This window comes from Tinamus guttatus, unplaced genomic scaffold (assembly GCF_059628265.1).
Source record: "Tinamus guttatus ecotype Peru unplaced genomic scaffold, ASM5962826v1 Tinamus_guttatus_pri_ptg000002l, whole genome shotgun sequence".
In the NCBI taxonomy this organism is placed as follows: domain Eukaryota; kingdom Metazoa; phylum Chordata; class Aves; order Tinamiformes; family Tinamidae; genus Tinamus; species Tinamus guttatus.
Window position 1 is genome coordinate 636511 of NW_028288536.1, and position 20078 is coordinate 656588.

At 44.3% G+C, this 20078-nt stretch overlaps 2 protein-coding genes, 1 long non-coding RNA gene and 1 other non-coding gene across 6 annotated transcripts in view; 2 read left to right on the top strand and 2 right to left on the bottom strand.

Annotated features, from left to right (window-relative positions):
- MAP4K4 (mitogen-activated protein kinase kinase kinase kinase 4) overlaps window positions 1-20078 on the bottom strand; it is a 602555-nt gene that overhangs the window by 247092 nt on the left and 335385 nt on the right. The window lies entirely within an intron of this gene.
- On the top strand, window positions 42-4518 carry LOC148596405 (uncharacterized). The gene is made up of 2 exons (XR_015913137.1): window positions 42-1547; window positions 4330-4518. It is a non-coding gene; the product is annotated as an uncharacterized LOC148596405 (long non-coding RNA).
- On the top strand, window positions 1818-1930 carry LOC148596406 (small nucleolar RNA SNORD89). The gene has a single exon (XR_015913234.1). It is a non-coding gene; the product is annotated as a small nucleolar RNA SNORD89 (small nucleolar RNA).
- CNOT11 (CCR4-NOT transcription complex subunit 11) lies at window positions 6720-16692 on the bottom strand. Its single transcript, XM_088537533.1, has 7 exons — window positions 16281-16692; window positions 15649-15813; window positions 11794-11946; window positions 11463-11665; window positions 10219-10421; window positions 9196-9292; window positions 6720-7066 (listed from the first exon to the last, which is right to left on the bottom strand). The coding sequence occupies exons 1-7, from the start codon at window positions 16690-16692 to the stop codon at window positions 6869-6871; spliced, it is 1431 nt and encodes a 476-aa protein (XP_088393659.1). The 3' UTR covers window positions 6720-6868.

Sequence of the window (20078 nt, forward strand, 5' to 3'; positions counted from 1 at the left end):
TCTATTGCAATTGGAGACAAATGCTCTCAGAGAGGAAAAAAAACAGATTATTTGAAGAAATCAAATAACTCATGGATATGCTACATATCCTTTTTCAAAACGAAAAAGTAATAGTTACAAATTTCCTTATATGTAATAAATACTGATTTGATCTTGTAATGTGTTCCACTCAGAGTGGATGCTGAGAGAAAAGGAGGCTTTCTCCAGCTCACTAGCTTTTTATACTGAATTTGGCAGTAATAGGTTGTGCTAGGGGGTCTTAACGTGCTGAGCATGTAGACTTATTTAGGTATATGCACACTGGTTACCTCTTTCAATCTTAAACTCAGTAGAACAGAGGTAAAGGGCTAATTATGGCTAAAAATATATTTATTAGTCTATTTATAAGATTTTATTGAACTACTTGCTCCTGCTCCAATCCTGTCCCATTTCCTTATGTATAAGCTGGAATCATTTCTTAAGATCTTCTATGAAGCTTATTTTTTGGCTATAGATGCTAGAATTCTTTTCTTGGTGGTTCCATATTAGGACTTTTGACTGGGTTTATCATTAGCTTTTATTCATTTCTTTTGGATTAGAAGTATTGTGCCTTATAGTGAAACATTTATTAAACCTGAAGCATCTGAGAGTAAATATAAACCCAGGCATCTCCCATTAGGACCTCTTATTCAAATATTTATATACTGTAAGTGGTATAAGGAATTGCTAAACTGTTTTGTAAAGAGATATGTGTATTTAAAACACTACTTACCAAGAATGCTAAATGAATTGTTTAGGACTTTAGTATTGTCATGTTATAAATGTGCTACATTCCTCTTTTTTTTTTTTTTTTTTTTGTAAAGCTGTTAATTGCTGGTTGTTTAAAACAGTGTCTCTTACTAGACACTTGTTTTAGAGTGCATTTTGTTTCTTAGATGTATATTTGGAATGTTTTTAAGGAAAATATGCAATTCTTTTTCTAACTTATATTAAGCTTCAGTAGAAGCAATAACTTTTTTTAATTTTAGAATGAATGTTCCAGAAATGACAGAGGTTTCAGCTGGGGAAAAAAGAATTTGAATTTGTATTTTGCAGAGCAGATGTTTCATCCTGAATTTTCTTCAAAATATTCTTATTAATGTCTACTTAAAATCTGGAAGATTATCAGGTGGTGGTTTTTTGATGTCACCAGCAGGTGAAAGTTTTTGTGATGCCTTTATCTTATGAGAAGCACATGAGAATGGAATGTGACTGACCAACCATGTCCAAAACTAAACAAAACCCAAACCCACAACTAAACCAATGCATTAGGGACCTGTATGTCTCCAAAAGCAGCTTATCAATATTTCCAGAAACTGCCTTTTTAACTCGTTCTTCAATATGAAAATTAAGTCTTCTCCCTCTTCCTTAACACAAAACTGAACATTTATAACAGTACATATTGAGAGGTTTTAAACTCTAGCTCAATGAGGAATCAAAAGGAGTTATCAAGAGAAGCCTTGTCGATGTGTGAATCATGACTTGCTGACACCTGCACCACAGTGTTCATGCTGGAGGGAAGAAATGTGGTAAGTGCTTCACCTTTTACTTGTAAAAATAAACTTTTTGGAATCCAAGCTGCAAGCTGACGGAAATTGGGAAGCAAAGTTATAAAATCCGAAGTGTAAGTAATGCTTAGTACTGCTGATTTAAAAAAAAATGCCCTACTATGAAATTGCTGAAGTGTATTTTTAATGATGACACTGCTTATTTCCCCCCAAACTTGCGAAGAGGAGGAGCTGCTTTTCCAGTTGAGCTGCTCCGCAGACCCAGGCAGGGCTCGTACGAGTGGCCGCGCTGCTGAGGAATGATGACAGTAAAAGGCCGAATTGCAGTGCTCCCCGAAGCAGGTTGCTCTCCTTGGAGCACCATGACAAAGTCTCCTGAAGCGAATCATTAGTCTGACCTCAGTGAAATGGCCACATGCCTTAGCCAAGGAAAGGGGTAGGAAAAAGTATCTATGGGAAAAGACAGAAAATCTATGGCACCCCACAGAGTAACACGGGATGACTGGAAGCATGCAAGATATCCTGTACTATTACAGCACCACCAGAAAACTTCTGGAGTAAATGGCTGTAAGCAGCTGTCGCTTCCCAGATCTTGCTGATCTGCACCTGTTATGTTGGATCAAACTAGCATTTCTATCTACTAGCACTTTTATAATTCCCGAAGATTTGTGTGAGGATCAGAACTAATGAGGCTTTTTCTCCTGTGAATACTTTCCCTGCTTGAAGAATCTCTAAATGTTCTGCTTAGGTTATCTGCTGCCTAATAGGGTTGTTCGTGCTGTCTCCTCACCTTATCTTGGGATCTTTCCTCACTTTCTATCTGTGTCTTTTTCATAAAAAATGCAGGGACTTGTTGAAGTCAGCTAGAAGGGTGCTTGCTAGGGCCATAAAGCACAAGCACAGCGCCAGCTCCAAGGGGACACCCAGCCCGCCCCTAAGCTGCCCCTAGAGGCTATTGAAACTGCAACTCAGAAAGGGGCAGATCACTGAAAACAAAGGCAATGCCTCAAAATATTATATTGCAGAAAATGGATCACATCAGTCAAATCTTGCAAGTCTTGCATGTATATTAAAAACTAGTACTTAACATGACCAAAAGCATGTAGTACCTGCTAATTTGTGCCTTCTCTTGCAATATAAAATGAATGCCTCAAGTTGCCAGAAATCTGCTTTCCGTCCTTTGCCCAATTCACTGGCAATGGCTTGGAGAAAAACCAAACCACTACTAGAGCTGGGAAGTGTCTAATGAGAACAAATTCAGCAGGCTGACCTGAAATGCACAACAGCAGATATATTACAGGGGGAGCAGAGCAGGAGGAGGAGGCACAAGGGCCCTTTTGCTTCGTGTCCCTGGGGTGGGGAATTCCAGGCTGCCAAGGAATAAGCCTTGAAGGGCCAACCAGCAGCACTCGATTGTACGGCAGTAACTTATGTTGAGTAAGTCAGCTGGGCAAATAAAGTTCAAGAGCTTTAAAAGAAGCTATAACTATCTCGAGCGCTTTCCTAGCTTTGTGAAACACGCTGAGTTTTTGCCGCCCCTGGATTTCAGAGCGCTCATCCTGAGTTTCGGCCGAGCCTGTCAGGCTTTCACTGAAACTGCCTCAGCAGCAGCTGTGGAGCGGTTATTCTCCCACCTCCTGTGCCTCCTGATTTGGAGAAATTTACACGTAGCAAAACCTCTGACTGTAGACGGTCTCTTTCTCAGTCAGAAGCCCAAGTTATTGGTGTTACATTTTGGTAGCAACAGTAGGACAAGAGGGGGGGATGATGATTTAGCTAAAGCAAACTTCTTACAACTCCAAACAAGTCTAAACATGTAATTACTATTAGCAAAAGCAATTAGTGCTTTGAAATACACAGCAGTTTAAAAATGGCATTTTGAATTTGTGGATTTTTTTTCAGTTGTTGCCAAAGCTGTAAATATGTAACAAAGATACATCTTTGTTACAGTGGACACTTATACCACATCCACAACCCTGTGTTCGGCAAAACTGAGAGCATTTGCTCAGAAAAGCCTTGGGGGCTCTGTATGAAGGCAGTAGTTATTGTGCAGATTGGTTTTATTTTACCTCTATATTTCTGACAGAGGGGAGAGGTTGCATGGGTAATCTTTCATTAGATGAATTTTCAACATTTGGTGCAGGCCTGTGGTGTTTCTGTGCTAGACCGAGATACTGAGGTCAACAGGAACGTACTGATGCGGCAGCTCTACAGAGGAACTCTTATTTATTTATTTTTAAGGAAAAACAAAAACCAGCTGGCAGTATCATGCCAGGTTAACCTCAAGGGAATGAAACTGCTGATGTCTGTGTGCTGGCAGCCCGACAGGACTGTTCCATCCTGCTCGGGCCACAGGCAGGGTGAGGCTTCCCAAAACGCCTCGAGCCGCTTCAGCAGTTCCCCTCACGGGAGGGAGAGCGTGGGGGGCTGCTTCTCTGCTCTGTGCTCGCTGTTGGCTTTGTGCAGGCCCCTGCGTTCAGATGAAGAGGATGTGCCAGGTTAGCTTGGCTGCAAGAGCAGAAAACAAACTTAGATCTTATTTATTTATTTATTTATTGCCACGTAGGGAGTTGAATGATCCTACTGTGTAAGCAGGTGAGTGTTAAAGCTGGGCCAGGGGAATGAGGAGTTGGGGATGGAAAACCTTCCCCTTTGAGCTGCTGAGATGTGGTTTTATGATAGGGCTGTGATGAAGAATTGCACTTGAAACGGTGCAATTCCAGGACAGCAGCTGCGCTGTGAGAGTTGTGTTTTGTGCCTTCGATACTGCCCTTTCTTCACTGGGTGTTCTCTTTTCTCACAGGTGAAATGTGAAGATTCGGGAACTGAAATGGCAGATTCCCAAACCAAGCTGAAGGCTTCTGTTCTTGTTCAGTATAGGGCCTGATCTCTCTCCTCAGATACCCTGCTGTATTGCAAAACTTGATTTGAGAAAGTTTAAAAAGTAGAATGTCTTTATAACTGCATGTGTTTGTGTGAGGAATGCATTGCCTGGAAATTGTCCATTTATACTTCCGTGGGACCCTGAGGCTGGTTTTCACCACCTGAAACATGGTACTGAACGTGCACTTCTAAACGAAGAGAAAAATAATTTGAGCTTCCATCTTTTCATTAGTCTGAAACTTAAGTCCAAAACGTGGGCTTCAGTTACTTCTACAAAAATGTCTGCACATAACCCTCCCAACTTGCTTGTCTCGCTGTCAACTGCTACTCACATCAGCTCTTCTACAGTAACCTCGTATGCCCTTGGTTGCATTGATTGGATCAAGCACCAAACTCCTTCTCCATTGTGTATGTAAACTGTAAGGATGTTGAGTTCTGCATCGTTGATGTAACTTAAAAGCTAATGGCTGAGAGCTCAAATTCCATAATAAATTATAGACCTTTTAAAATAAAAAAGCACGACTTGCTTTCTTCAGTACATTTTTGGGAGTGGATGCAAGACTTCAGCTAACATAGCACAGACCAAACTTAGCTTTGGGCTGGGGCATTAGCTTTGTCCAAGGAGAAGTTCACATCCTTTCTGCCTGCTGCATTTTTCTTCTGTGCAACCTCCTAACAAGAAACAATGGCAGAAAATAACAGCAAAATCAGTAACAGCTTCCACAGTTTTCATCAATCCCCAGAAGTTTGAGATGATGGGGAGGTTCTGCCACCTTCCTGAGCATAGGATTACACTGCAGAAGTTCCCTTGCTCAATCCTAAGGCTGAGGACTGAGCACTGATGACTTTGTAACTACAGGACTAACCCCTGCATAGGGGACTGATGCAGGGTGACAGAATTGAAGCAAGGAGTCTTAAGAGCCAGAACAGGCTTTTGCTGTAGCACAGAAGCTTTCTGCAGCTTGTAAGCAAGCTACATTTTTCTTAAGTCCTAAATACCCTTGAAGTATTTTTGTAAATCAGTAACAAATCAAACTTGCAGACCAACTAATAGAGCAGGAATCAATATTTTGATGGAGTCTATTACTGTGTTTAAAGCTATAAGCTCCAAAAAGAAGCCTAAATGCTCCATAAAGGATTGTTTTTAACCGCTAATAGAAGATGAATCCTATCATAGCAGTCAACTCCTGAGCTTTAATGACTTCGAGTAATTCAAGTAACCTAAAACACCAGGTTACAAAGTTAAGAGCTCTTTTGACTCTTGCTGTTACTGCTAATTTATAGCAAACTTACCTAGTTTAAAAAGGTGCTTCTAAAATTGAAGCAGAGTTAAAATAAATGGGACTTTAGTAAACTTAGAACACTGCAACTGGGGGGAAGCTGTGTTGGTCTAAACCTAAGACCTGGGGAACTCTTCTCACAGGACTTTTTATGCAGCCTAATCTCCTGGTGAAGTGAGAGATTAAGATTTTCTATATCAGCCATTTATCCACTTACTTAAATTACTTGTAAAGATAAAGCCAAGAGAAAGTCTTGATCTTGCATTATTGATCTTGAACTTCATGAAAATTTGAAAAGCAGATGCAAACTTGCAGCAGTTACTTCTCAACCACCATTAAGCAGAGAAGTAGCTCTTCAAGATAAGTTATTTTGATTTTAAATTCCAGGGCTTAAACGCTAGCACTCATTCTGCTATCAATGTGAGATAATATTTTACTCCCCTCTCCTCAGCACTTGCATTCTGACATATGAATGACACTCTCAACTATATGCTTTAAAAAAAGAGGCTGTTCTCATTGTGGTAGTCCCACCACAGCTGCCTGCCCAAGGAAGAACGTGCTCTTTGCCCTGTGATTTTATAGAAGAAAGGGGTCACATTCCCTTCCCTGGGACATTCTTCCAAGCATTCTTGCAGATGAAATCAGAATTCTGCAAGTCAGCGACCTTGAAGAGGGAGCACACTGCTCCCAGTCCATGGCACTCAACACTTCGTTTCCGTTATAAATGTTTAAGAGAGAGGAGGCCTTAGCTTCTTCCAGCCAGCCATCAGACCTTCCTTACTCCCTAAAAACCATATGCAGCGCTAGGGGCTGCATTTTCAAGTGCTCATAGAGGGAGGGTACTGAAAGGCCCCAGGCACTGACAGTTACTTATCCTGACCGAAGTTGAGTTAAGCTCTTCAGGAACTGCTTTGGGCACAGTGATGAGGCCAGGTAAATTTGGGTGGTTACATCTTCCTGGGGCAGTGGAGCCTGTCAAGCACATTATGACTACAGATTCAGCGGTACATGTCCTTCACCACTTCAAGCATATATATCAGAAAAAAAGCAATATTTATTGTTTAAATGCATAAAATGCTATTTATAGTGTAATAAATCATTTAATCCCATGATTTAAGCTTAAAATGTACAATAAATTGGTTTCCAAAGTTGATTTTCTTTCCATGTGCAAGGTGGGTTTTATTTTGAAGCTTTTGCCTCTGATGGATTTTCCCCGGTATCTAGTGTCTTCAGCAACCTGAAGAGGCCGGCTGCTTCTCGTATCCGACTGAACTCGATACAGAATGCTTGCACTTCTATAAACAAGTCCTGTACATTAATTATTTTGTTTCGGATTAAAGACTGCAGAAAGACACAGACAAGACGTACCAGGCGGTTCTGAAAGAGAAAAGATGCAGTTTCACCTTCCAAGGAAGCGCTTGTAAACAGCTCGGTTGATAAAGGGCTGTGCCTCTCGCCTCGACAGGACTTACTGCAGGACCAGCTGCCTCCAGCAGAAATCATCTTCAGGACTTTTATACTGCCCCTACTCTACCTCCCATGCTACTTCTACTTCAAAACACACTCCTCTGCTTTGTAATGTTGTAGTTCATGGTAAAGGAGCTTTCTCTTAAAATTGACCTCCTGCATAAGTGAAATACCAGATTGACACAGTCACTGCTCTTCATTTGTTATGCCAGGAGCTGCACATTCAAAACCAAAGAACTGGCCCCAACCCTTCGCCATACGCAGATTCAGGCACCACCTCTGTGCTTGGGTGCATTTTTTTTTTCCTCTTGCTATAACTACTGATAAAATAACTTTATATTTTGCATTGTGAAAGAGTTGAACCCAATTTTTTCTCTAAAAAACAGTCATATACATAAACAATGTCTCAGACTAAACTGACTGGACTTAATTGTAAAGTTCAAAATATTCTACATTATTTTAAACTAAAACTGTAAAGGAGAAAAGTAACCAACCACTTTTACAAGGATTGAGGTTACTAGTGCAAGATTTGCTACCTATGCTGAGGGACTGCAAAAAAAAAAAAAAAAAAAAAAAAAAAAAAGAGCAAGTTACTTCCTTCACTGCAGTCAAAAAGGCATCCCAGGTTCTTTTTCCACCACATGAACTGGCAAGAAAAGTAACTTGAATACTTTGAGCGTTCACAGCTCCGAACAAAAGTACAAGTGCAAGTCGCTGCTGACTCCCAGCCATCCATGAGCAGTGCTTTTCGTGCAGGGCCTCTCAAACAAGAGACCTCGTGTCCCATCTGCTATGGGCCTCCCAGTGCCCGCCCTCTCCCGCAGCCCCTGGAGCAGAGGGTTCGCTGTGGGGCACGTGCCCAGGGGCAGCCCAGCCCCACGGCTGTTCCTCCTGCTCTGGCAGCAAGTGAATCGGCACCGCTATCGATCCGAGCCCCCCTGCGCCTCTGGCAGCGCCCCAGCGCAGAGAGGCATCAGCTCAAGCGCGCAGCAGCCACCAGGAGAGTCACCAGGAGCGGCACCGAGAACAAGACGGAGGTTTGCTGCTGCCTGAAACCACCCCGCGCCCCGAGCTCGAGGGCCGCATGCAGATTTGGTCTCTGCAGCTTAAGGAAAAGTAGAGTTAGAGAAGGACAACAGAAAAATCTCAAGGGGAAGGAATATCTGTCACACAAGATGCTAAGGAGGCTGTGACCTTCAGTATGGCAGCCTGGAGAGGAACTGATCAAAGTTCACAAAGCCTTGGGCAAACCAAGCGTGGAACTGTCTTCCATGAGATCCTGGAAGAAAGGGCATACCGGGCACTGCGTGAAAGTAAGGATCAGTTTAACACGGAAGGATGCATCTCACCCAGCATGCAGAGAACCCTGTGCCATTGCCATGCAGATCTCCTCGGGTAGGTAAAGATCCCTGCAGTGGGCACAGCTCGCATGCCGGTATTAAGGAAGACAGGCAGGCTTGGGAAGCAGCGGGAATGGTGGTAGGGCAGTAGGACAGGAAGGGTTTTAAGCCTTTGAGGAGTTCTGCAAGCTGCTGGGGGTCAGTAATAGCCATCACTGACAGGGGGAAAAATCCACGGGAATTTTCTAAGAGTTTCAAAGGTCCAGAAGTGGTGGGCACACTTTGACACAAAAGGAACTGGAAGCTTGAAAATAAGCAAAACAGGGAACCATCTGATGCTGGGACACAAGGAAAAGACACACCGAGTAACAGATCCTGCATGCAAGAATACAAGCCGCACAAAACTGCAGTTTGGCCAGGGAAAAGTATATGATGTTTACAGGAGGGTAGGAGGAGAAAAAACACACACCACCACCACCACACTGACATCTTTTAAAAAAAAGTGAAGAAACACACAAAGTGCATGATAAACACTATGGAAAACCATGCACTTCATTAGCAGAAAAAAGAATAGCCTTTGAAATAAAGAAGCACTAAAGCAGAATAATATAATGGTATCAGCCTTATAAAGTCTCAGCACATACTACACAATAAGGGATGGGAGCCTTTTTCACAACCAGTTTACTATGAAATACTCACCTGCATATATTTGTCTTTAATCTGTTCACAGGTTGAGATACAGTTAGAGATGTAGAGATGAATAAATTCAGGAGGGAGATCAACTGCAGTAGTAAGTCTGTTCAAATGAAAAATATCCAGCGATTTATGAAGCCAGAAATCTTAGCTATTCGATTTCAAGTCAGATGAACTGCAGACCTGTAACTTCGATTCCTGAAACTTGTCATACGGAACTATTTTCTGACAGTTTCCACAGACATGTTTATAGACATGTTACTCATTTTTTTGAGACTAGGCAGAGAAGATAAGTTGATTTGGTTTCTAACATACTTAGCACAGCGCTGAATTCTACTTCACAAAGACTTGCTATACATTACATAAAGAGGCCAGTGATACTCATTCCAAATTTAGAAGGAACTGACTGAACAGCACTTGTCTGAGCACCAGGATTGTGTTAAGTATTCGCTGCAGCAGAATTCTGCAATTTCATATTTGAGTCTCAAATACCTACTGTAGATGCCGAGCTCCCTCCCAAAGTACACAGTCAGAATAAACTCTTGGTTCCTTCAAAAGAGTTCAGTTCTTTCAGACTTCCAGACTTCAACGATCCACCCACACCTCACTTTATGGATTCAAACTAGACCAGAAGAGGAGTCGTTTTTGTTTAGCTACAGAATGAGAAACCACCTATGAAGCAAATACAGCCTTTGCAAGAGAAAATGCTTACATAGCCCAACGGTTGCAGAAATCCATAAATTCGTCCTGTAGAGGAGATCAGTATTGGATCTGAAGACACTATGTTTTAGTCTTAGTATAAGAGGGAATACAAAACCAAACAAAAAAACCCACGAAGAACATAGAGAAATTGAAAGGGAAATGACTGCCTGATACTCTCTCTTCCTTCAGTGCAAGCTGACCAGTCATTTCCTCAATTCCTGTTTCTTTTAAGTCTATGAAGCTAATCCAAACAGAGCCCTGTGACCAGTGTCGCAGTCACATTTTACATACTTAAGAAAACTTCCTTAAATTGGAGACACTACTTACCGATTTACCACTTCCATCGAATGTAAAGACATGTCCATGTTGACCAGGACAGAGAAATACTCTGTTATCTGGCTTGACTGCATCAATTTGAGCAGCATTTCTATAGCTACTAAAGGATTGTTTTCAACAAGGTCAGGCAACTTGGCAGGAGTGAGACCAATGTGATAAACAAGCTTGGGGTCCTTCTCCAGTTCTCCAAGGAGCTATAAAGAAAGAAGAGACTCTTAAGTTCTAGTAACCAACTGCAAACAAGCTGCTCATCTAAAACACAATCTGAACTTCAATGATTCATTTCTTAGCCTCCACTGCCTTGAAAATAAATACCAGAAGAAACGTTCCATTTCACAAGCAAAAAGACTCATACTCATTACACTCAAATTTAACAATCTAAGGATAAGGCATTTACTTTAAGCTTTTAATCTAGAGTAACTCTGCTCTGTGGAGATGGCAAATTGTTGTACCCTGCAACACAAGTCACTGACCGACTGTCTCACTGCATTTGCAGTAGCAGAAATACTGAGCAGGTCAGCCTATTTGGAGATAAGGTGTACCATGAATAGGTGACTTTTTCTAAACTATTCATATTGCTGTTTGAAATAGCAGCTATAATCCACCTGGAGTTACAGGAGAATGATCATCATTTAGATACCTCTGTTAAATGTCCCTGTAGACGCATCTTCAATATTCCTATTTAAGGACACCTATGCCTTTAAAAGGCTTTTATCAGGGAACAGCAAGGAGGAGAGGAAAAAAAGAAAACGAATAACCCCCCCACATAAAGGCTCATCCTTCATTAGTTTTCTATTTAGCAGAAAAACAAACTCAGTTTCAAGTTCTCTGTTGGCAGAAGTAGTTCTACAAATGACAGACACACGAATAACAAAAGCCCAAAGAACTCAGGGCTAATATTACCAAATATTAGAAGATGGCACATTTCTGAACTAATTTCTTATCAAAAGCATCCACTGAAGCACAAACAAGTTTGGTCCAAGGAGATTTTCCAACCAGAGAAATCCTTGTGCCAATTAGTGATTAGCTTTAACCATGTCTAGTCAATGCTAGGAAGTACAAAGATTTTTGCCTTATCTACACAAAGCCAGGTCAAAATTTTGGGCCTTTGACAATTGAAAGTATTTGAAGTTTTCCAAATAATCAGAAAATAGATCTGAATTCAGTTAAAATGACCCAAGTCTTCTAAAAATACATGCAACTTAAGCAGAAAACTGCAAAAACATCACGCTTGCCTGTGTTTGTTGTGAGGAGCTTAAAGGACTTTTGAAGGCTTTGGCCATGATTCGCTTTATCTCTACTCCAGTGCTGTTTTTAACACACATTGACTTATCCCACTGAATTGTGTGATCTGGTTCTATTGGATTTAACCAGGCCAGTTCATCCTCGCATATGTGGAGCGGAGGCGGTGGTCGAATAAACTCTGGTCGAAAGTGACCTGAAAAGGCAACACCATGAAGTATCAGACCTTCAAAGTACTTTGGATTACATGACGTTTGATCTGGAGGAGCACAGTAACGCAGCATGGCAGGAGTCACAGAAACAGAGATGTGGAAAAGCACCTACTTTCTATAGGAGGCTTCGGTCCACTCACTAAGGCTTCAGTGATCTGGGAGGCAACGGAGCTGTCGAAACCGGAGTTGGAGGAATCTGGGTCAGGATCGCTGAGGATGCTGGGGAAACTGGCCTTGCTCTGCGTTGGCAGCTCGGACTGACGCTCTGAAAGAAGGTCAGCCCACAACATTAAAGCAAAAAAATCGAAGCAGAGGTGTCTAGAATAATAACAGTGCCAAGAAACATTCAGCTTTAGAGAAGAACTGGCTTAGAAACAGGTAGTAATGTGAAATTTAGTACCACGTCAGGCAGTTACTTCTTAGCGTGCCAGCAAGGATAAAGTAGAAACACAAATGAATCTGAAGTGTAGTCTTGGCTTTTGTAAATAAAAAAGGGAGGCTGATTTAATCTGCTTCTAAGAAGTCTAAGAAAACAAACACGGAGTAGTTTCAGACGCTCCTGAGAGAGTTCACCTACCACCTCACATTTTGCAATCACTTTTCAGGGCAGGAAAGTGAAAGACCTACACAGACACATCCCCAATGTTTACAATGACCATCCTATTATGACAAGGGCCATCCTATTATTCTACTCAGCTATTCACACTCACTCAGAACACTTCAGTGCTGAGGCATAAGCTACTCTTGCGTTTGCTGCTACAGCAACTGCCTGCATGAATGAGCCAGAGCTGTTACAAAATTCTACATCACTGTAAAAGCAGTGATGAGAGAACTCAGCAGTGTCTCTTTAAGCAAATTATGTTTTTTACTTTGCCCTTAAAAAAAAAAATCACTAATCACACTATCTAGTACAGAGTGCTTAAGACATAGGAAAAGAGAGACAGTTTTTGAACAAGAAAATGAACAAAACCAGGCTCGATCTTTACATTTCTAGATTAAGTGCTTAATTTCTATCACACTATCACTCACTTGTACCTGAGGACTCAGTGGCTGACCCTCCTTATTCCCTGTACCAAGAGACAATGTTTTCCATTACTGGGACACACTGCTTCAAGCTTTGCCAATCTTCCTGCATACAACCGCATGCATAAACACACTTTTCTCCACTGCAACACCAGACTAAACCTTGGGTAAATTCCAAAATTGTTGGTCCCACCCAGTTTAGCTTTTAGCTCAAAGAATCCCTTGAAAAAGTTCCATGTAAAACTGAACACTACTGAACGCTATTTTTTTTTTTTTGTGACCAACACAGTGCTGCCAGGTTCTGTGAACTGCCCTTACTTATGTGAAGTACAGCTCAAATATGATGTTGCCCCCCACTTTGGGCTATCACAGGACCCTTCATGACTGCCCATGCACAAGGGCTCCACCTTGTATGACACCAGCCAAAGGCTGGAGGGACGCTGCCAGTGTCTCTCATGTCTCTCCTGTCACTCTGATGTCATCACTTCAGAAGTCATCAAAACAAAGCACTGCACGTTACTGGTTTCTTTTTTGGCTCCATGTCCCGCTTTACCCAATTATTTTAGATCCTGGAAATACTTCAATAAATGCTCACTGAAGTAGCACAGCTGGATTCTGTTTTTCTGTTAAAGACAAGCATTATAATTTGTAGCTATATTCAAAGAAAAAAGTGATTTTGAACTCTAAGACCAAATGAACTGGTTTATGAATCCTTTCTTCCACTTTACAAACTGCTGCAGTCTCACTCAGCCATTGAACATAATGGTTGATTTAAGAAAAGAAGCTTTCTAGGGGTAAAGGAAAAAAAGAAGATATTGGAGTTTTTCCGTCTTGTAATTTATAGCATAAAATTTAAATCTCTATCAAGCCAGTAGTAATAAATTACAGATTTATTTGGATCCCCATAATCTCAAATGCTGCTTAATATGAAATACAAAAGCATAGACTAAAATTCTTCAATCTGCTGATTTTAGAAGCCTGCCTGAAGCTTAAGATTTAGAGATTACAAGAGACTTCCTTTAATTCTTAACAACAGGTACCACCATAACATCAATTTTCAGTATTTGTCCATTACCTTAAAGCAAGCAAGGGCCATCAGATGAACAATTAAAACACTTTCCCAGGACACACATCCCTCGACTGCTAGGGAGCAATGTCTTTGACAGGGTAAACACCATGCCAGCAAAAGCAGGTTGGAGAAATGTCAGCGGCTTGAAGGACCATCGTGCAAACCAAAGCAAGGGAACAAACCTTTCACACTGACACTCATACATTTTTTTTCTCTCCTATCTCATACTTTGAATCATGAGGAGAAACATACTAAAGACTTCAGATACATCACAAGACAGACAGCTAAGCAGCATGACAAAGTTAAAACCCAAGCAAAAAAGGCATCCTCTAGGAAAGGGGACAGAAAGCAAACAGCAGCTACTCTCAGAAGCTACAGCCTGAAGTATGAGAAAGGCAGTGTGAAGCTTTATCAGAAGCAGAGTAGTGCCAAGAGCCCTGGCATGACTAGCACAGCAAGGCTACCTATGCCTATTGCTTGCTACCTTAAGTAAGCAAGTATACAAGCACATCTTACAGAGCTTCATTTCACAAAGTGCCACTTACAACTGAATTGTTTTTAAAGCCATCACTGTCTTGCATTTAAAAAGGGGCAGAATAAAACATATTGACTAGAGTACCCATCCACACACCTGTGACAGCCCTACATGTTATACATTTGATGCTTTTCACCACACTATCTTTCTCTGTTGTGATCTGTGAATCTGTGATGAGAACAAAAGCCTCAGGAAGCAAGCACCAGACCAAAACACAGGCGAAACACAAAGAAGTACCAGGCTTCTTTTAAGCAGCAGGTACTGAGCAGCTAAAGTTGCAAGTTACCTGCAACTTTGTGAAATGTGAATTCACAAAAATATTCCAAATACCACAGGCAAAAGGGACAGAAGAAAAACCAGAAGCACAAGAAATCAGTGATGGATGATGCAGAAAATGAGGACATCAAGATCCAACTATGGGCCTGAGAAAGACTAGTCAGTGCCCAAGCCAGAAAGGGGAACCACATTATACAGATGCAAAACCAGGAGAATCAGTTTTCAGGTGAGTAAGTGCATTTGCACATACCCAGGAAAACAAACTCTGCATTTCTTTTGCTGTTCAAACTGGTTCCTTCCCCTCAACAATATTTTCTATTTCACAATAGCTGCAGAAGTGATTCATCAGTTAGAATGATCAGAAAGATCGTGCTCCCTTCCCCTGTCAAAGGATAAACATCACTTTGTTTTCGTTTTCAATCCAGTAAAAGTGGACTGGGCTCCCAGTCTCAAGCTAACACTTTAAAATCTGACTTTATTCCATAAAACTGGAGCTGCAATTGTAACAGCAGTAGTTCAGCTGGCAGGTTGGCTATGTGACAGTTATCCTATGTGCCTTCATATGACGACTACTAAAAAAAAAAAAAAAAAAAGATAAAAATATTCACAGAAAGAAACAAAAGAACAGTTTATCATAGAATCACAGAACAGTTAAGGTTGGAAGGGACCTCTAGAGGTCATCTAGTCCAACCCCCCTGCACACGCAGGGTCACCTAAAGCACGTGGCACAGGACTGTGTCCAAGGGGGTTTTGAAGATCTCCAGAGAAGGAGACTCCACAACCTCCCTGGGCAGCCTGTTCTGTCACCCTCACAAGAAAGAAATTTTTCCTTAAGTTTCCTTAAGTTCCTAGTTTCCATGAAGATCTTTTCATACTTCTAGACATTTCTCATTTTTAAGACACTAAGAACTTGTGTGCTAAAGAAATTGCTTTTTAAGTAGGACAAAGATGCAATCTGTGCTTGAAGCTTCCATGTACTCTAAAGCACCGCTGAAACCATCTAATATTTAGGAGAGCTGTGTGTTTCTCAAGCGACTCGGGGGGCAGCACGAGCTCCTCCTCACCTGCCAGCGCGAGCTGCAGGCCGCTGATGTCCACGGCCTGGGCCATGCTGCCCACGTCCATGGCGGCGATCTGCCGGGGCGTCTTCTTGAAGAGCTCCCGCGGCGGGGCCAGCATCAGCTGCGAGAGGAAGAACTTCTCCGGGGGCGTGATGGGGGGCAAAAACCCTGCGGAGACATAAGCAGAATAAGCCCGGAGCTCAGGGCAGCAACATCAACACTTTCAATGCTCCTCACGGTGCGGGGGCGGGGGGAGGCGGGAAAAAAGAACAGAAGCAGAATGTGAACACTGCAGCGTTTACACTGATGCCGGGGCGGTGGGAAAGTGCTCGTGAACAGGTACAAAAGCTGCAGCCACCTGCTCAGCCCCTCAGGTGCAGTGGGATACGACATTACACCTGCTTGACCTACTGGTGCCTGAGCAGGAACCTCAGTGCAGCGCCTGTTGCGGTGCAACACCCAGCACCAAGTCATGGGCCCCGGGAGAGACAAACAGGGAGCCAGGAGCTCGGCACGCCGATCACCCACCTCCTGCAGCGAGGACCCCCACGCGCACCCCGGACAGGGGCTGCCCCGCGCCCACGGCACCCGTGTTCTCCTCGGGGGCTCCCGCAGCGCTCCCCGCCCGCGCGCACCGGAGAGCGGCGTGCGCTCCGCCTCGTCGCCGCCGCGCTCGGGAGCCGGGTTGAGCAGGTGCGCGAAGACGGCGGCGAAGGGGTTGGCGGCGAGCGGCTCGGTGCGGTACATCTCCCAGAGCAGGTAGAGCGCCGTGAGCCGCTGCGCCGCGCTCGGCAGCAGGTCGGGCTGCTGCAGCAGCAGCACGAGCGCGGAGCCGGCGCGGAAGTGCTCGGCCTTGCCGAAGTAGTGGTGGAAGGCGCTGGAGAGGCCCTCGAACGTGCTGCCGCCCGCCTCCTCCGACACGATGCCCAGCAGGCTCGAGAGCTCCTTGGGCGACAGGCTCATCCTGCCGCCCGCCCCGCCGCCGGGCTCCTCCGCGCCCAGCGGGGCTCCGGGCGCCGGGCTGGGGCCGCCGCCGCCGCCGGGCATCCGCGCGGCCGCCGCGCCGCTTTACGGCGCTGCCGCAAAGGCGCCGCCGCGGCGCGCACGGAGCCGACGGCCTGGCGTGCGCCCGCCCCCCCTCTCCCGCCCTGCCGAGCGATTGGCCGCCGCCGCCGCGGGGGGAGAGGAGGGACGCGGGATTGGCTGCGGCGGCGGCGCTGAGCGCGCTCCCATTGGGCCGCGCCGCGGGGGGGGGCGGGACGGGGCGCGGCCGCGCGGCCGTTGGGCCGGCAGGGGGAGCGCGGCGGCTGCGAGCGGCCGTTGGGGCGGGGCCGAAGCGGAGAGGGGGGGCTGGGGGCGGGGCGCCATTTGTTTATTTATTTATTTATTTATTTGCTTTCTTTCTTTCTTTCTTGTGTTTGTTTTTGATGAGAGCAGAACGGCCCGTGTGGGAGGTGCGGTGGGAAGCGCAGGAGGCGGCGCCCGGTTTCCTCATGGGCACTCGCACCAACCGCCAGGGACGTGACCACGCGCAGCCCAGCAGGGCACAGGCCGTGGCGCTGCGCAGCCCAGCACAGCGCCTAACCCCTAGCGCTGCGCGGCCCCCCACAGCACAGCCCCTGGCACTGCACAGCCCCCGCGACCAGGAGGTCATCTGTGTGGGTGCGTGGTGAGGCTAGCAGGAGAGCTTGGAAAGCCTGGACACCTACAAGAGCTTTCCCTGTGGCTTTACTTGTGACGCCTATAGGGATGGGATCGCCCCCAGCCAAATGATGTGAAAGCTCACGGGTTTAGAGAGGTGCAGAAGGTTCCTCGGGGTGGCTCTCTGGGGAAACAAGTAGAAAGATGAACTTGTGCAGCTGGCTTCCAAGCTCAGTCTCTGAGGAGACCTCTCAGCTTACAGAGGAACTGAGGACATGCAGAAGAGGAAAACTTTGTCTTCTGTGGCCCACCAACACTCATCTGTAGATGAATTACTGTAGTTCTCTGCTTGTCAAGGAATGGTTTGGGGGTTTGTGGGGTTGAAGAACTATTGTTCACTGGGAAGGTGAAACTATGTTAATGGCCTGTAGAGTGGAAAAGGCCCTAGTGGCCTATTCCTATCTCTCTTTTAAACCAGCTACCCAGGCTGAGGTAACCAGCATATCAGGGAATATGATTTGATACAGGGATATAGGAGATTTGGGAGAGTGGTAGCTTACTGCAGCAAAACTAAGCTTTCCTGATGAGTCCTATGGGAACACATGAAAGAAACTTGTGTGAGTAGCTGTGGCTGTAAGTGTCCATCAGTGCACATGAAACCAGAGAGGTTCTTAGCAGTCACTGAGCTCAGTGCCCTCTCCACGTCTTGGAGGTTGGAGAAAGGGTGTGACAGGGAAAGCACCGAGTGGCACTTCCCCTCATCTCCAGTTTAGGGACTTCCTGAGTTGAAGGTTGAGTCTTCCTCACTGCTATGAGTACCGCATGATGGAAGCTGCCTTCAGGAGCTCCTCTTAGGTGCTTCTTGTGCCCGTTTATAATTCTGGCACCCGCAAAGCCCTGTGGCACTGCCACCCCGTGGCAGAGAGTGCAGCAGTTCAAGAACTACACCGTGCAAAACAGGACTTCCTTCCTGCTGTCTTCGTTGCTCATTATTCTGTGAATTTCTTATCTCTGGTGTTCCCTTTCTCAGCTGGAGTCCTCATTTATTTGAGGACTCTTCTTCTGTGGTGTCCATTCCATAGTTCTGTCATCCTTATTGCCCTCTCTGCTTTTTCTACTGCTATATCCTTTTTTTTGAGTAGTGGTGACCAGTCTTTCATCCAGTGTTCAACACGTGAATATCCTGTAGATCTGCATGTTCGCATGGCTTTGTATAACAAGTTGTGTTTTGTTCTCTGTTCCTTTTCCAGTAGTGCCTAATACACTACTTGCCCTTCAGATCAATGAGGATTGAGCGGATCCTATCAAAGACCTGTCCTCAGTGACTTCGCGTTAACTTTCCTCAGTAGCAATGGCTGGGTAGCACTAACCGCTATGAAAGGCAAGGATTCCTTCCCTTGGCACCCGACTCTTGCTACAGCGTTTCTCTTTACATTTACCAAACATTTCGTTTCATGGCCATTCCATTTTGTCATTCAATGTTATGAAAATATGCTGCAGCAAATTCCATGGGTTCCAGTTTTGCCGGTCCTGATAGATTCTGCCTCCCCGGGAATCCCTGAGCAGCCGCAGCACCATCAGCTCCTTAACGCACAGGCGTGGGACTTACCCCTCAGCGCCTCTCCTCTCTGTGCACATTTCTGTTTATTGCGGTAGTTTCATGCAGTATGTATGGAAACAGGGCTAGGTGCTTTGTAGTTTGTTGGATTATCCCCATGGCCTTTTTAAAGATTCATATGAGATTTACCACCCTTATTTCTTTGATACTGAGACCATTTGCATCAGCAGGTTACACACCACTATTCATCGTTCGGCATCTTCATCCTTCAGTTGATATAAATCTCTTTGGTGAATCCCACCTGCTCTTTTGATAAATAACAGTTCATTTTATGCATTTAGTTTCACGTCTCCTACTAGGACTTCAGAATGAGACAGTTCTCTTGACTTGTACCCCATCAGTTAAGGTTCTTGTCTGGGAACAGCACCAGCATCTCATGTAGAGATGCAAAGAATTAATTTGTTTTTTTCTCTTCTAACCTTTTCCCCTCAGTGTTTTTTTATGTCTTGCTCATCTGTTGGATTCACAGAGTCCAGATTTGCTGTGTTTGGTATGCTAGCAAAAGGTTTTTTTGCTCATTTGGGGGATTAAATTCATGCTTAGGGGTGATGATGCGTAAAACTGCAGCTGAAAACTAAGGACAATTCACTGGGTGCTGTTTCATAGTCAAATAGACCTGTGCTGTTCTGTCCTTAGGGCCTTTTTTTGTTTGTTTCTTGCTAAGAAACTCTGCTGAAGACAGCAAAGCAGAAGAACAAACATATTTAGAAAGAGAAAGCTTCTTTTCCTGTAATTTATAGAAATGTAAGTAGCCTTGTACAACATAGTGGAGTAATGTGTGTATCTTTGCAGAAACGATCTTCAGAGGAATAAAAAATTTTCCAATGACAGAGATAATTAGAAGAAAAAGTCAGCCTGTGTGACTCGTATGTGGCTAATGAGGCCACCTGAAGTTATTCTATCCAAATCAAGAGCTTGTGGTCAAAGCAGGCAAGCGAGAAGATGGGCTGCTTGGCAAGAAATGGCTTGGGCAGCAAGCCTCAGCTGACAAAGGAGATTCTCAAGTCCTTGTGACTTTTAAAACAGATGGCCATTTTGGGGGTCAAAAATCTTAATCTAAGAGAAAGATAGGGTTAAACTGCTACTGTGGCAGGAGGTATCATAAATATGCTCCAAAAGAGGGTTTCAGCTGCTGCGCAAGGCACTCTGCTTCGTAAGCACACAGGCAGCGTAC

What these genes read in the sequence shown, in the direction of transcription:
- CNOT11 (XM_088537533.1), bottom strand. Translation starts at nt 16,692, where the DNA reads ATGCCCGGCGGCGGCGGCGGCCCCAGCCCGGCGCCCGGAGCCCCGCTG. An exon ending in CCTGCAGCTCGCGCTGGCAG is followed by an intron (nt 11,947 to 15,648) that starts GTGAGGAGGAGC and finishes ACCTTCTTTCAG; the next exon opens with AGCGTCAGTCCGAGCTGCCA. An exon ending in GCTCCTCACAACAAACACAG is followed by an intron (nt 10,422 to 11,462) that starts GCAAGCGTGATG and finishes CTTTCTTTATAG; the next exon opens with CTCCTTGGAGAACTGGAGAA.